Source organism: Phoxinus phoxinus (genome assembly GCF_949152265.1).
Source record: "Phoxinus phoxinus genome assembly, chromosome: 16".
Classification (NCBI taxonomy): Eukaryota; Metazoa; Chordata; class Actinopteri; order Cypriniformes; family Leuciscidae; genus Phoxinus; species Phoxinus phoxinus.
The window spans coordinates 12,740,553-12,756,049 of NC_136891.1; the positions used below are offsets into that span (position 1 = coordinate 12,740,553).

General features: G+C 40.2%; 1 protein-coding gene across 23 annotated transcripts in view; it reads left to right on the top strand.

The window, feature by feature from the left end:
- epb41l2 (erythrocyte membrane protein band 4.1 like 2) overlaps positions 1–15,497 on the top strand; it is an 88,497-nt gene that overhangs the window by 22,767 nt on the left and 50,233 nt on the right. For all 23 annotated transcript variants that reach the window (XM_079638947.1, XM_079638959.1, XM_079638963.1 and 20 more), the window contains exons 2-4: positions 5,745–5,910; positions 6,633–6,998; positions 9,518–9,703. In XM_079638947.1, the coding sequence (XP_079495073.1) occupies positions 5,758–5,910; positions 6,633–6,998; positions 9,518–9,703 (705 nt within the window). In that variant the 5' untranslated portion in view covers positions 5,745–5,757. The remainder of the gene's footprint in view (positions 1–5,744; positions 5,911–6,632; positions 6,999–9,517; positions 9,704–15,497) is intronic.

Genomic DNA, 15,497 nt, shown 5'->3' on the forward strand with positions numbered 1-15,497 from the left:
TAGTGTATTACACACACACACACACACACGTGCGCGCGCAATCAAGTCTGCATCAGGCTGAATAAAAGTTTTTTCTTTCAAAAGAACAAAAGTCTTCCTGATCCTGAACTCTAGGTAGTGTTTGTCTAATGTTATACATTTACATTGATGCTTTTACCCAGAGGGCCGTTGCTCTGATGCTCCTGTATGGAAGTAAAATAATGCCAAACGTTTTTGAACTAAAAAAGCCTTTTGAATTGCAATACTGGAAAAAAATATGCATTGCATTAAAGGATAATTCCGGTATTTAACACCTTGAGTCTATATTGTAGTTTGTTTTGGATAAACAAGAGTGGTGGACAACATTTTTTTGACAATGGTTCCTCTCTCGAGTTTTTGACTATAAAAGAATTGGCCATGGACCCATTTAACATTTGAGTCAATGGGCATGTCCGAAAATGTAATTAAAACAACCTTTAACATTAGTTTTCAAAACTGTGCAACTCACCGAGTGATTAGTGATGTTAGTTGATGTTCCAGAAACAAAAAGTGTTGCGAAATACAGTTTCTGTCGTGTTTTATTCGTCATTTTAAATTATTGATTATTGATTTTTTTTTTATTAATGAAAATGTGTTTGAAATGTTTTGAATTGAAATATTCACAGCTTAAATATACAACCATGTTGAATTTCAGCCCATAAAAATGCAAGCCCTAAAAATACAATGCATTAAAATGCAAGCATGGTTAATGCAATGCATTTTTTTTTAAGTAGTGCAATTCAACAGGCTTTTTTTTAGTTAAAAAATATTTGCCATTATTTTACTTCCATACTTCTGTACACGCATCACATGTGCGTTTGAGGGCGTGCCCCACACGTGATGATGATGATGATGTCATGCATGCTTTCTTTCTCACAGCATATTTGCTGTTGTCTTTCATCAGTGGTTTTCCCCTGGCCGTGGGTCAGCTGGACGTCTCTGGTGTGTGTGTGTTGTGACAGCTGTGTGCTCTCTGAAACTCCCAGCGTGTGTGTGTGTGTGTGTGTGTGTGTGTGAGAGATCTTAGTCGGAGGGGCATAATACATTTTTGGACAGGAATGAAAACAAGGCTGAGAGGGATTGAAGTACAATGTGTTCAGTGGACAAAACAGTTGTACTGTTTTTTTTCTTTCTTTCATGAAACCATGTTGTGAAAATGGCGTATGTACTAGGAGGAGCCTTATACATCTCATGCCATTGTAGAGACTGGAAGAGGACTACGTTTTCATCCACATAGCATTCAATATGACGTCTACCCTGATCAAGCTCTATAGTCACTAGGGCTTAGGGCTGCTCGATTAATCGCAAGTGACATGAAATCACGCATAAACCGATTTGGCTTAGTGCGATTATGAAATTTTGAATGCGCAGCTTGTCAGTGACGTACAGCTCTATTATCAGTAGTAAATGCTGCTCCACCTGAAAGCACGGAGTTTGAGTCGCTAATAACTAGGGGTGGGACAAAATATCCATAGGGCAATTTTTAGTTGTCCGTGTGATACAAGAATCGATACGCTGGCACCAAATATCGATATTTTAATTAATAAAGTAAGGCGTTCTATATAGGCCTAGATTTCCCTGCTCCCAGCGTTGCTACTTCATGGCTCCTCAAGGTGGCTCTCAAGTATCAACACATAAACGTGAAATATAAGTTAACTAGCCTAAGAAAAAGAGTTTATAATGGGATGGCGGACAGCAGTGGGAGTAAAATAATAGATGTCCGAACCACGTTTAAGTCCAAATTCTGGACCCACTTTGGGTTTTATACTATTGATGGCACAAATATGTTGTAAATAGATAGACATCTTTGACGCTCTTCACCGAGCGCTTCGTGGGCGTTTGAAAACAGGCGTCTATCAGCGGATTCCCTAACATATTCACTGCCAGACGGATCCGCTGATAGATGCCTGCTTTCAAACGCTCCCGAAGCGCTCCGTGAAGAGCGTCAAAGATTGAAGGGTTGATCATTGTAGCCACTAGCCAATCACAGACATATGTTTAGTGCGTGAAAACAATGCCATAATTTTTTACTTTTGATGGCACTAGTAGATTTAGTAACGCTAACTGTAATCATGGTATTGTGGCCGAAATAGTAGAATGTTTTATGATTAATTTCAGGGTGCGTACAACCTTTTGAGAGTGAAATGCAAGCACTTTTTAAGGACTTTGGAGTGCTTCACACAACTTTTCCCAGCATTTCAAAGCTCTAAATGTGAATAATTTTATTGCAGGTCCAGGACGAATTAAGGTGTGCATCAATTTTCTGCTTGTGCTCCTAACATTTTCAGTAAGGGGTTACAGTGCTCCATGTAAAACAATTAGGTCTTGAGCCCTGATGATATTTCTCATATCAGTCAAAATCAATACCTGCAGAATTCTGGATTTAAACCTGGTAAACTGTGCAGGATTGAGTTATTCACTCATTTGACTGTTGCCGATGTCATCAAACTCTCAGCTGATTGGTACGTCCCAAGTGGCATGAGCGCTGCTTTGAGCATGTGTGTGTGTTGAGTGTGTGTTTGCTCTTGGTGGGGTTTGACGATTCACTCATACAGGCTTTGTTCTGATGCTCTGATAACATGAAAGAGCGTTTTGATGCTTTTCAATCTTCAGTCAGTGATTCTCTGTCTCTCACGGTATCAGACTCACTGTGGTGAAAAAGACCCCCCATGATGATGAAAGATATGAGTATTGCTGATTAGTTTTTCACAACCAGGTCTGCTGAAATAATAAACGTTTTTTTTTTTTTTTTTTTTTTGCTGCGCCTTCATAAACTCTCCATTGAGGTGTGAATGTGCCTCAAACAGATTTCATATGGCTTTATCTGCACTAATAACATTTTAGTAATCAGCCATGCCTTAACCAATTGATATCACGAAATTGCAAACAATTTAACAACAATTAGAAGTTTAGCATAAATTACATTTTTATGAAATCCTTTTTGATTTTTATCCTAAAAATCTTATATCCTTGTTTTTTTCTAGATTCTGTAAAATTAATGGTTTAATTAAGGTTTAAATTAATACTCAAAAATAATATCTAATCAATTGAATTCATACTTAAATAATATATTGATTTATTAACATTTATAAAAAATGCTATGCATGTTTTATTTATTGTCTTTAAAATAAATTGTGTGATCGTATGTATGGGCTTTAAATAAGGCATCAGAAATGGACACTTCTGAGGTATTATGGAGTAAATGTGGACACTTGCGTGTAGGGCTGGGCGATATGGGCCAAAAAAAATATCACGATATTTTTTTTTATATCAGTCGATATCGATAATTATCGATAAATGTCAAATCTTTATTTATTTCAAGTTAAAGACAGATTTGTACTCCTAAGTAGGGGTGGGCGATATGGCAAAAATATCATATCACGATTTTTTTCAGGAAAATCAGGATTCACGATTTTATCACGATTCCTTTTCATGTTGGTTTTACTATTTTGCAAGTGACTGAGCATCACAGCCAAACTAATGTCCCTATTTAAAAAACAAAGCCTTAGGTAACAAAATATAAAATAAAAAATAATGGCAGACATTAAGGCCAAAGTGGCGAAGATAAAAAATTTATTTGTTATTAAAAATTAAGAACAAAGATACACATACACAACTTAATATACAAATTAAATAAACAGTGCTTTATTTTTTCAGCTACAGGTGTATTTAACAGCATTGAAGAAAGTAATTAAATGAACAAATATGAAAATAAAACACAACATAGACTTCACTGTATAAATTGTACATTGATTCTTATTAAAGCTACTATTAAAGTTCTCAGTCAAGAGTGAGTGAGATGCTCTTTGTATTTTGTTGTTTTATTAACAGGGATAGTTCTCCCAAAAATTTAAATTCTCTCAAGCCGTTTTAAACCTGAATAAGTCTCCCTCTTCTGTTGAAAAAAAAAAGTTATTTGGAGGAATGTGGGTAACCAAACAGTTGATGTACTCCAGTGACTTCCATAATAGTTTTTTTACTATGGTCAATGGGGACCAACAACCGCCCGGTTAGCCACACTCCTCAAAATATCTTCTTTTGTGTTCAGCATAAGAAAGAAATTAATACAGGTTTGGAACAACATTAAAGAGTGAGTAAATAATGACAATTTTTTGGGGGGGGGTAACTGTCCCTTTAAGGACAAGCGGCAGCATGTTTACTATTAGGGCTACTGTCACTTTAAGATCTGCGCGCAACGAGTCTACACGCATTTGAAAGGCAGATTTTTTTCTTAATTTTTTCTATTGTTCTTTCACTTTAGACATAACCAACTTTATGTAAACCTTGTGTGTATTTTACAGTATTAGCGCAATAAGACTCGAAAGATAACTTAGTCCAGTAACCAGGCGCTGTTAGACAGGTTTAGTGCATGTGCGCGTCGGGTGTTTGCGCTCAGAAAAGCGCACATTAGAACAGCGCATCAGCAGCGAATGACATGTTTAACCGGCAAGGCTTTAAAGCACATGCAAATAATTAATTATGAACTACAGTGTCCCGTTCCTCTGCATTTCATGTGAATATACGTCGCGCTGTACAGTATGTTGAGACCGAGGCGCCAGAACTGCAAACTGATAAAATGCACGATCCTACGATATTTCTTCAAAAGCAGATCGTGGAGAAATTTTAATCGTCCACGATCAAAAATCGTAATATCGCACACCCCTACTCCTAAGTGAAAGCTGTAGAAACCAGAGAGTTGTGTTTTTAAACTACTCTTTATTGTCAGAACATATCATGACAAACACTTGCCAAACAGGTGAACATTTCACAAATCCGAGGTAGAACATTCAAACATTTGACATTTTTCCTTAACAAAATAAATATCTTTATTTCAGTAGTATTAGCTTGAGTTAGGATGCAGATTTACTTTATACAATTTATGTTCATTAACAAAAACAGTAAAATCTGTTAAAAAAAATAACAACATTATTTTTATTTGGTAAAATGTAATATTCTTTAGTTTTATTAAAATTAACCATTGGTCATCCAGCATCATGCATTTAGATCATGATAACCACAGATAAAATGTAACTTTATGGTTTCTATGGTATTTATGAAAACCAGTAGCCTAAATACATTATTAAAAACTGTAATTATATTCCATTAGTCCTTTAATACATTGTCTACATTAATAATATTTTACAATTCAATATATCCCACATTTCATGGTGCAGTTAATATTACTAGGCTAACGTTACAGTAACGTTAAATCCGTGGTGAATGATGGGAATGTGTAGACGGAGAAGCTTCTGACTGTATCGTTGCGCACAGTGTTTCTCCTGTTCGTCTGCGCTGTTTCATCTGCCTTTAAACTGGTTTAAATCACTGAGACATTTGTGTTCCTCGCTGAATACAAGCGCTTCTCACTGGATCTCGTGACCGAGGCCGATCAGAGTAAACGCGTCTGCTCAGAGCCCGTCTGGTCTGCTCTAGTGAACTCGCGCTGCGCTGCCGTTTGGACTGAGAAATCTTTGACAAATGAGATTCGTTCCGCTTTTGGCGCAAAAACATTATCGAACATTTATCGAGCTCTTGATATCGTTTTATCGAGAAATTATATCGCGATAATTATCATTATCGTTTTATTGCCCAGCCCTACTTGCGTGTTGATATTCATCTGTGACGTCAGGAACGAGTCGTGTCTGCTTGATCTCAGAAGATGAAGGCAGATGTGATTGCTCATGATATGACTCTTAACCTCTGTCTTCTCGACTCTTGTGTGTCAGTGTGCCGGGCGTGATGACGACAGAGGTGGGATCAGAGACAGATGTGAAGAAGGAACCAGAGAAGGTTCCTGAAGTTCAGCATCAGACGGACCCTGTGCAAACAGACCAGCCCGACAAACCCGCCGACAGCGACCCCCAGCCTGTGGCCAGTGTCGCCCAACCAGAGGTAGTGCTGAGATCATTCAGTGCATACGACAGCACAATGTTTTGAATAAATACTGTATGCGTCAGGCTTGCTATGATAGTCTGTGTTGCCGGTGTTACTGGTGTTCAGAAGCAACACCGGTTACATCACTTGCCCACCGCCCCCCACCGTCTTTTTTTTTGTAATAAAATAATTTAGTTCAGTTAGAGAACAGACACTAGAATTAAAAACTTAACGTGTCTGGTTAATAAATCGTGAGCCGAAGGAGAGTCACAGATCAGCAACAGGAGTCAGATTTAATTTATTGAGAGTGACGCGCTGACTAACAAGCTAATGGCGCAATATTTGATGTCAAAGTGAAATGTAAAAGCTCCTATTTAAGCGAATTTGTCATAGCCTACTGTTTTGTTGTTGTGTTTTTCGTTAAGAATAATAGGCTAATGAACTCTACACAATTTAAGCAATCCGCCCCTTAATTGGTGCTAATTTGAAAGTGAAACTAAAATCTGCACCTGCATTCATAGCGGTGTGTCCACGGGCGCGGAGCAAGCAGAACCGAGCGAGCGTTTTTAGTTAATTCCTACTTCCATAGAAATTAATTGAAAATGCGGGCATTTTCGGACGTGCGCATTTTACTTTGCTTTTAAATTAGCAATTTAAAAGCCATGTGCGGTAATAATGACACAAGTGTCTGAACTGATTTGACACTAGTGTCTTCAGTGTTGCATGTGTCGGTCCTGCAGGAGAGCCGGAGCGTGGAGCCGGAGAGCCCACAGGAGGAGTCCTCGTCTCCCGATCCCAGTAGCCCTCCTGCCATCGGCGGACAGAAGAAGGAGAAGGGCATCTCTCGCTTCCTGCCTCCATGGCTTAAACGGCAGAAGTCACAGAGTCAAGACCAAGCCTCGGAGAGTGCGGAGAGCGCAGAGAAGCCCCAGAGCCTGAAGGAGGAGGAGGAGGAGAGTGAGCCGAAAGACCAGCCGGACGGAGCAGGAGCCGCCCCAAACACAGAGAAAACCGAGGAGGTGAAGGAGGAGAGCAGGCCAGAGGAGGTGCAGCTGGAGGAGAACGAGAAAGAGGAGGAGAAGTCAGTCGGCAGTGCTGACACACAGGTGAGAGCCACTGCTCATACACACGGGCCACTTTTATTCCTGTCGTTTTCATCAACAATCATTATTAGGGATGCGCCGATCCGATATTTGTATCGGGTATCGGGGTCGATACTGAATAAAATTCTAGATTGGGTATCGGCGACAATTGCCCCGATCTGCTAGTCGATATAAAAGTTTATGGAGATGCCGGCGCTTTAAGGATTTCGCGCCGCCGCTGTGCGCACTGCGTGACATCATAGCAACGTGCACTGTACGCAGCACATTAACAAGCTAACAGCGAACAGCATGGAGCGAGCCAAAACATCTGCGATTTGGAGGTATTTCACAATAGTTATCCCAACGAGTTCCAATGCGGTTTGCAGTATATGCCAAGTGAATGTTCCGAGGGGTGGTGATAAAACTTCAAATTTTAATACTACAAATTTAATTAAGCATTTACAGAGATTTCATCCCAAAGAGCACGCAGAGTTCAACGAGCTAAAAAAACCAAAAACGCGACGGCAAGCAGTTAACTTTGGAGGAGACAACGGAAAGAAAGCAGACATTTCCACACGGTAGTGTGAAAGCAACAAAAATCACTGAAAGCATACTGAATTTCATTGTTATGGATGGGCAACCGCTGTCCGTCGTTGAGAACAAGGGCTTCCGACTCCTAATAAACCATCTAGAGCCACGGTACGATATGGTGAAACGGAAATATTTATCCGAGACTGCTTTACCTGAATTGTACAAAAAAATATGCAAACACATATCCGCATATATTTGCACTAACTAAACAGTTAAAGAGATTTTGATTCTATTTATTTGTATCCATTTACCAAGCTAGTGAAGCTGTAGTTTTATTCAGCTGCTTTTGTTTTGGATGTTTCATTCCTATTTGCAGTGCAAATAGCATCCATTAAACATCCTGTGCAAATTTTGCACTTTAATTTTGAATGTCAACAAGTTTAAGCTACTGAACTTTTTTAGATTTTATTTTGCACTTGTTGCTCTGGTGCTGGTTTAATAAATCACTAAACTTGTGAATACATTGTTTGTCATTTTGTTTTACAAGGCTAAAAAAATATTGTTTAAGTTGAGCATGATATCTTGCAAAGTAATGCATACAGCTTATTAAGTAATTTAGCTCTTTTAACATTTTACCTTTGTATCGGATCGGTACTCGGTATCGGCCGATATTGAATTGCAGGTATCGGAATCGGTATCGGAAACAAAAAAGGTGGATCGGAGCATCCCTAATCATTATCATCATGAAGTGCTCGTTTGATCAATTCAAAGCAGTGAAGAGACTCTGTGTAGATCACTGCAGCACAGCTTTACTCTTCAGACAGTGCCCTCACACCTGAAAGCCTGTCACCCTTGACCCCAGTCAGGTGACCTCCTCGCTCTGTCGTCTCCGGTTTCACACAGGCTGAATCCGAAATCGCCCCCATACCCTTAAACAGGGCGTTATTTGTGGCAACAGCCATTTGTAGTGGTGTCTGAAACCATAGTGGATGTTATCGAGTGCACTCATTCAATCCCACAATGCACCGCAATAACGTTTGTACAGCCAATGTAAGCTCAATGGCTGTCCAAATTCACTGACTTGGTTCACTTGAAGGAGTGAATGAAAGTGTTTTAGTGGACTAATGTAGGGACTAGTGATTGAGGGTTTAGGGGGCGATTTCAGATTCAGCCACAGATTTATAATAAGAAGTGTTTGTTAACCTGCGCTCACAGACACTTAACGGTCTTCCTGCAGTTTGGTTGAACTGGCAAGTGAAGGAATGAAGTCATAAGTATTATTATTTAACCGAACGGATCGCATCAAAGTGACCTCAGCAGTCTAAACTCACGGCCTTTATTACACTGATGCTTCAGCTCATCTGTGTGTCTTCCTCATTCACTGACGCTGGAAACAGGGTCATGATGTCGTTGTAGTGACAGCCAGTGTCTGCTAAGAGGCTGAGTAGAGGGAGTAAAAGATGACGCTGCAAATCCAGGTGCTTTATTGTTATATCAAAGAGAACAGAAGCATGATTGAAGATGACGATAAAATGCAATGAAATGAATTAAACTGAATGAAATGAAAATGGTCAAGAGTGAGCGTCCCAGCTACTCGCCCACATCCTACATGCTGTCCACACGCAAACTAACAGGTAATGTGTGGACCATACCAAGTGACAACAAACTGGAAGTGAGAATTTCAAAATAAAAGACATCAAGCCGCACCTGGAGTCGTGGTGTGTGAGCTGATTTCCTGCAGCAGCTTCTAGTGTATGACTGGGATCAGCTCAGATAAACCTGTGTGTGATCGGACTCTAATCCAGGTCAGATGTGGACGCTGTCAGACTGAACCACATGCTTCTGGCAGAAAACATCAGCATCCGCCCGCTGACATCATCAAGCAGCCATCCGCTCAGCTGGAAAACATGAGGGCGCTCGCACGTGTGTGTGTGTGTGTGTGTGTGTGTGTGTGTGTGTGTGTGTGTGTGTGTGTGTTAACTCTCTCTCATTCTGTGTGTGTGTGTGTGTAGCCTGTGAGGGAGGAGAAAGAGGCAGAATCGGAAGTGAAGGAGCGTGAGGAAGAGAAGAAAGAGGAAGAGCAAGTGATTCAGCAGGAGACGAGTGTGCTGTCGCCCCTCAGACTCAACAAGAAGATGAAGATGGTTGTGTGTCACGTGACTCTACTGGACGGCACCCAGTTCTCCTGCGAGGTGGAGGTGAGACCCGTCCCTCTATCGGTGTGTTGTTTTTGTGGTGTTTGAAGTTTTTGGTGTCGCATCATCACTGTTGACAGTATGTGAGGGGTCAGCTGACTGGTCGTTCAGTGTACTGCTCTAATACTGTCTGTCTGTGTTTCACTCTTCTTTATTTTATGATAACTCAGGATGACAATAATCCTGTTTTGTGGATGGAGATAAGTGTGTCGCTTGGATTTGTGTCTATATATACTCTGATAATCTCCAGCAGTGCCGGTGAAATCTGACATGTACGCATCATCTTCCCTCATGGGTGCCATGGCAAAACAACTCATCATAACTGTATCTGTCAGCAGTGCGCGTGAGTGTGTGTGTGTGTGCACTAGTCTGAGCAGCATGCGTTGTTAATGAAGCTCATGTATATGGTGCGTGTCCACCAGCCCCATACACATGTTTCTTATAAATATATGACAACCCTTCAGTGGAGGAACTAGAAATTCATATAATATAATATAATCAGGGTTTGAAATGAACACCCGCCAACTAACCAAATGTGGGTAAAAATCAACTGTGGCGGTTAACGTTGTCAAATCACTAGCCAATCTGGTGTTACTTATTATGTTTACTCACTTTGCTGGAAGTTTGTGAAAACCAAATCTGCACAGATTTCACAAATACTCAACTCGTGAGATCATGATATGTTAAATACAGCGTATTGCGCAGAATCTGCTCATATCTGGCTTACTTGAACACACGTCACTCCGCAACATATTATGGCACGCTTTTTCATTCATATTATGGCACGCTTTTTCATTGCACTAAAGGCACCGGGTGGCGGTGCTACCGGCTTGGGCCCTCCATCGCTGCTTGCAGCTTTAATTATATATATATATATATATGCTTGGAAACATCACAGTGGAGCGTTGCTTACTGTGATCGGTACAAACTGTACAACTGACTATTTAAACAGAGCAGTGTAATTTTTTTATGTTAGGTTTACTATTTTATTACTAAATTTTATTAAGGCTATAATGAACATGCTGCGATGTCAAGATTGGAATGCTGTGTGGTGTGTGTGTGTGTGTGTGTGTGTGTGTGTGTGTGTGTGTGGCTCGATCGAATGGAGACATAAAAACATACTCCGTCATTTTGTTCACACAGGACATCATTCAAAGTGTTTCTCTATATTTGTGTACACTCGCAATAAAGGACAAAATTGTGCTTTTGTTAAACTATAAACTCTTGTCAAACTGTAACCTACAACTGTCACCCAACCAAAATATCACACACACACACACACACACACACAGAATGACAGAGAGAGACACAATCCACATTCAAACCACAATATCTGGCTTTCTGTTGGTCGGAGCTAATGACTGTAAATTAGAAAGTTGTTCGGCTTGATAAGATCAATATACACGCTGAGTTTTGTAACTGTAGGTAAAACTATAACCAAGTTATAACACACTTTATGCATCCTTTTTTAATCATAAATGTGTTTCCTCGCCATGGCCAAACCGTTCGAGATATCAAAAATCCCCTGGCAATTTATCATCTTCCATGTCTTGACTTCATGCTGACCGAGTTTCGTGGTCATCGGATGAATTCTCTAGGAGAAGTGTTTCAAATGCGAGAGCAAGCGTTCTCCAATCAACCCGTAATAGCCGACTTCCTGTTGGGCTGGCGTAAAACTTGACCCAGGGTAAGTTGTTCGGCCCGATTAAATCTATATGTGTACCGAGTTTCATATTAATTCATGCAAGCGTGTTTGATATACGGACAAGTGTTCGAATCCCATTCCAGGGGGCGCTGTCGAGCCCCCTTGCCACGCCCGGGTACCAGCTTCAGCCTGGCCCTGATGGCCTCGGGTTCTGACCTGTGTGCAAAATTTCAAGAGTTTTCGAGCATGTTAAGGCCCTCAAAAGTGCCAGAGATTTTGCACACAGCAGAGAAAGGGTTAAACTAAACTAGCCCCCCTCCTCACACACACACACACACACATAGAGGGGCAGAGGGAAAATGCTCCAAAAAGTACACATTCAAACCAAAATATCTGACTTCCTGTTGGTCGGAGCTAATGACTGTAAATTAGAAAGTTGTCCGGATCGAAGAGAAGAATATACGTACCGAGTTTGGTTACTGTAGGTAAAACTAATACCCCATTTTTGACTAAAGGTGGCGCTACTGAGCCCCTTACCACGCCCGTTTCTGAAACTTCGCACATGTCTATTACACAATAAATGTCAAATGCATGTTGAGTTTCATGCAATTTGAAGCATGTTAAGAGCCTCAAATGCATCCAAAAAGAATATAAAAGTTTAAAGCGTTGCCATGGCGACAGTATTAAAGATATCAATAATCCTTTCCCAGGTCTACATCTGCCCTGTGTTTACATTATACAGATGAAGTTTGAAGCAAATCGGGTAAAAATAAGAGGGTGATTTCAAAGCATTTCGAAAGTGACACACTTCCTGCTGCCAGTTGGTGGCGCTATAACTTTGACTCACAATAGTCGCATCCATGTGATCGGCCTCTTACAGCGAACACACTGCTGAAGTTTCATCAAGATCAGTTAATGTATGCAGAAGTTATAACACACTTCCTGTTTCCAATATTCGCCATAAATTCGTTTCCTCGCCACGGCCAAACCGTTCGAGATATCAAAAATCCCCTCGCAATTTATCATCCTCCATGTCTTGACTTCATGCACACCGAGTTTCGTGGCGATTGGTTGAATCGTCTAGGAGGAGTATTTTAAATTCCATTGCATGTGTTTTTTAAACTACCCCAAATAGCCGACTTCCTGTTGGGCTGGGGTAAAAAGTCAGAGCATGAAGGATATATGAACCGATGAGATCTATAAGTGTACCGAGTTTCATATTATTACATGCAAGCGTGTTTGATTTATGGACCAAGTTTTTGGACCCCGTTCCAGGGGGCGCTGTCGAGCCCCCCTGCCACACCCGGGTACCAGCTTCAGTCCGGCTCTAATGGCCGTGGGTTCTGACCCGTGTGCAAAGTTTCAAGAGTTTTTGAGCACGTTAAGGCCCCCAAAAGTGGCAAAAACCTTGGAAAAAAAGGGCTTTTTAGGGCTTGGGCCCTAAAAAGCATTTAGTTAACAGAAAAGACTTTGTTATTTTCCAAAATCCTACATTTTTTTTATGTTCTTTGACTGTATTGATCTATCCACATGAAACACATTTTTGGTGAAAGAGGAATGGAGGAGATGCTGGATGACAGGATTTTGTTTGAACAAGAAATTAATTTATGAAATCCAAATTGTATTTTATTTGTGTATATATATATATATTAAAAAAAAGAAAAAAAAAGAATATGAATATATATATATATTCATATTCATTTTTTTATTTGTTCTAAATGTACCTTTAATTAATACTTTTCAAGTTTGTAATACTCTAATCATTATGGGCATGGATAAATATGGATGCTTTATGCAAATGTATGTTTATTATTGAAACCATAGTCAACATAGAGCATGAAGACGAGACATGTTTCAAAGGTCATAGATGTTTTTCAAAGAACTTGTTAATGACACATGAAGAAAGAACAAAGAAATAACAGGTTCCCATTATATTACTTCTCTCTCTTTGCACTGAGCAATCTACTAAAACACACGTTTAGATTTTTGCATGACAGGGCAGCTCTTCTGAATATGCTAAATGTACATTTATTATTACATTAATTTGTCTCTCTCTGTGACCATTTTGATGAAGCTAAATTCTCAACAAAACTGTTTGCATTGGTATATTTTACTGTTTGCATTGGTATATTTTACTGTTTTTGTTGTTAAACAACGGAATATGAAATAGTGACTGAAACACGACATTAAGTCATAACCAGCTCTCCCTTCCAAGATGTTAATCTACACAGAGAGAGGAGAGAGAGAGCGGAGAGAGAGAAAGAGAGAGATTAAATAAGGTTTTGGCGCTTTTTTGAAAAAATAAATAAATATCGCTAAAGGGGTCTGCAATGTCGGTAAGTTGGCAACACTGTATCTCCATTTCTCCAACTAGGGGTTGGGTCACGGGTCAAAATGAAAATACGCGGCGCGTTAATCGCGTGTTTAAAAAAAAGCGTGTGTTAAAAATTTTTTGCAGGTTTTTCCACTTACAAAGCATGTAGAAGTCTGTAATTTTTATCATAGGTAGTACTCTTCAACTATGAGTGATGTAATCTAAAACAAAAATCCAGAAAATCAAATTGTATGATTTTTAAGTAATTCATTTGAATTTTATTGCATGACATAAGTATTTGATACATCAAAAAAGCAGAACTTAATATTTGGTACAGAAACCTTTGTTTGCAATTACAGAGATCATATGTTTCCTGTAGTTCTTGACCAGGTTTGCACACACTGCAGCAGGGATTTTGGCCCACTCCTCCATACAGACCTTCTCCAGATCCTTCAGGTTTCGGTGCTGTCGCTGGGCAATACGGACTTTCAGCTCCCTCCAAAGATTTTCTATTGGGTTCAGGTCTGGAGACTGGCTAGGCCACTCCAGGACCTTGAGATGCTTCTTACGGAGCCACTTCTTAGTTGCCCTGGCTGTGGGTTTCGGGTCGTTGTCATGCTGGAAGACCCAGCCACGGCCCATCTTCAATAAAAAAAAAAACTATTTTTGTCTCATCATACCACATGATCTTCTCCCATTCCTTCTCTGGATCATCCAGATGGTCATTGGCAAACTTCAGACGGGCCTGGACATGCGCTGGCTTGAGCAGGGGGACCTTGCGTGCGCTGCAGGATTTTAATCCATGACGGCGTAGTGTGTTACTAATGGTTTTCTTTGAGACTGTGGTCCCAGCTCTCTTCAGGTCATTGACCAGGTCCTGCCGTGTAGTTCTGGGCTGATCCCTCACCTTCCTCATGATCATTGATGCCCCACGAGGTGAGATCTTGCATGGTGCCCCAGATCGAGGGAGATTGACCGTCATTTCTTCCATTTTCGAATAATTGCGCCAACATTTGTTGCCTTCTCACCAAGATGGTTGCCTATTGTCCTGTAGCCCATCCCAGCCTTGTGCAGATCTACAATTTTATCCCTGATGTCCTCACACAGCTCTCTGGTCTTGGCCATTGTGGAGAGGTTGGAGTCTGTTTGATTGAGTGTGTGGACAGGTGTCTTTTATACAGGTAACGAGTTCAAACAGGTGCAGTTAATACAGGTAATGAGTGGAGAACAGGAGCGCTTCTTAAAGAAAAACGAACAGGTCTGTGAGAGCCGGAATTCTTACTGGTTGGTAGGTGATCAAATACTTATATCATGCAATAAAATGCTAATTAATTATTTAAAAATCATACAATGTGATTTTCTGGCTTTTTGTTTTAGATTCCGTCTCTCAAAGTTGAAGAGTACCTATGATAAAAATTACAGACCTCTACATGCTTTGCAAGTAGGAAAACCTGCAAAATCGGCAGTGTATCAAATACTTGTTCTCCTCACTGTATATACATTTTATATATATATATATATATATATATATATATATATATATATATATATATATATATATATATATATATATGGATATCTTATGTATATGAAATTATTTAGTTTTGTGGGTGGTGGTGCAGAAGTGTGTGTGTGTGTGTGTGTTCAGTAGCTGTAATAGGATCAGTCATTGTGCTGACAGGAGCATTTAAATGCATGATGACCTCTGACCCTGCAGTGATTTGGTGGGTGTGTGAAGTGTTTCGGAGGACAGATAATTGGGGGCCTGCTGTCAGTGTTCAATCACCAATGTGTGCGTCTGCTGCTGGGTTCCAGACACACACTCGGACACATGTGCG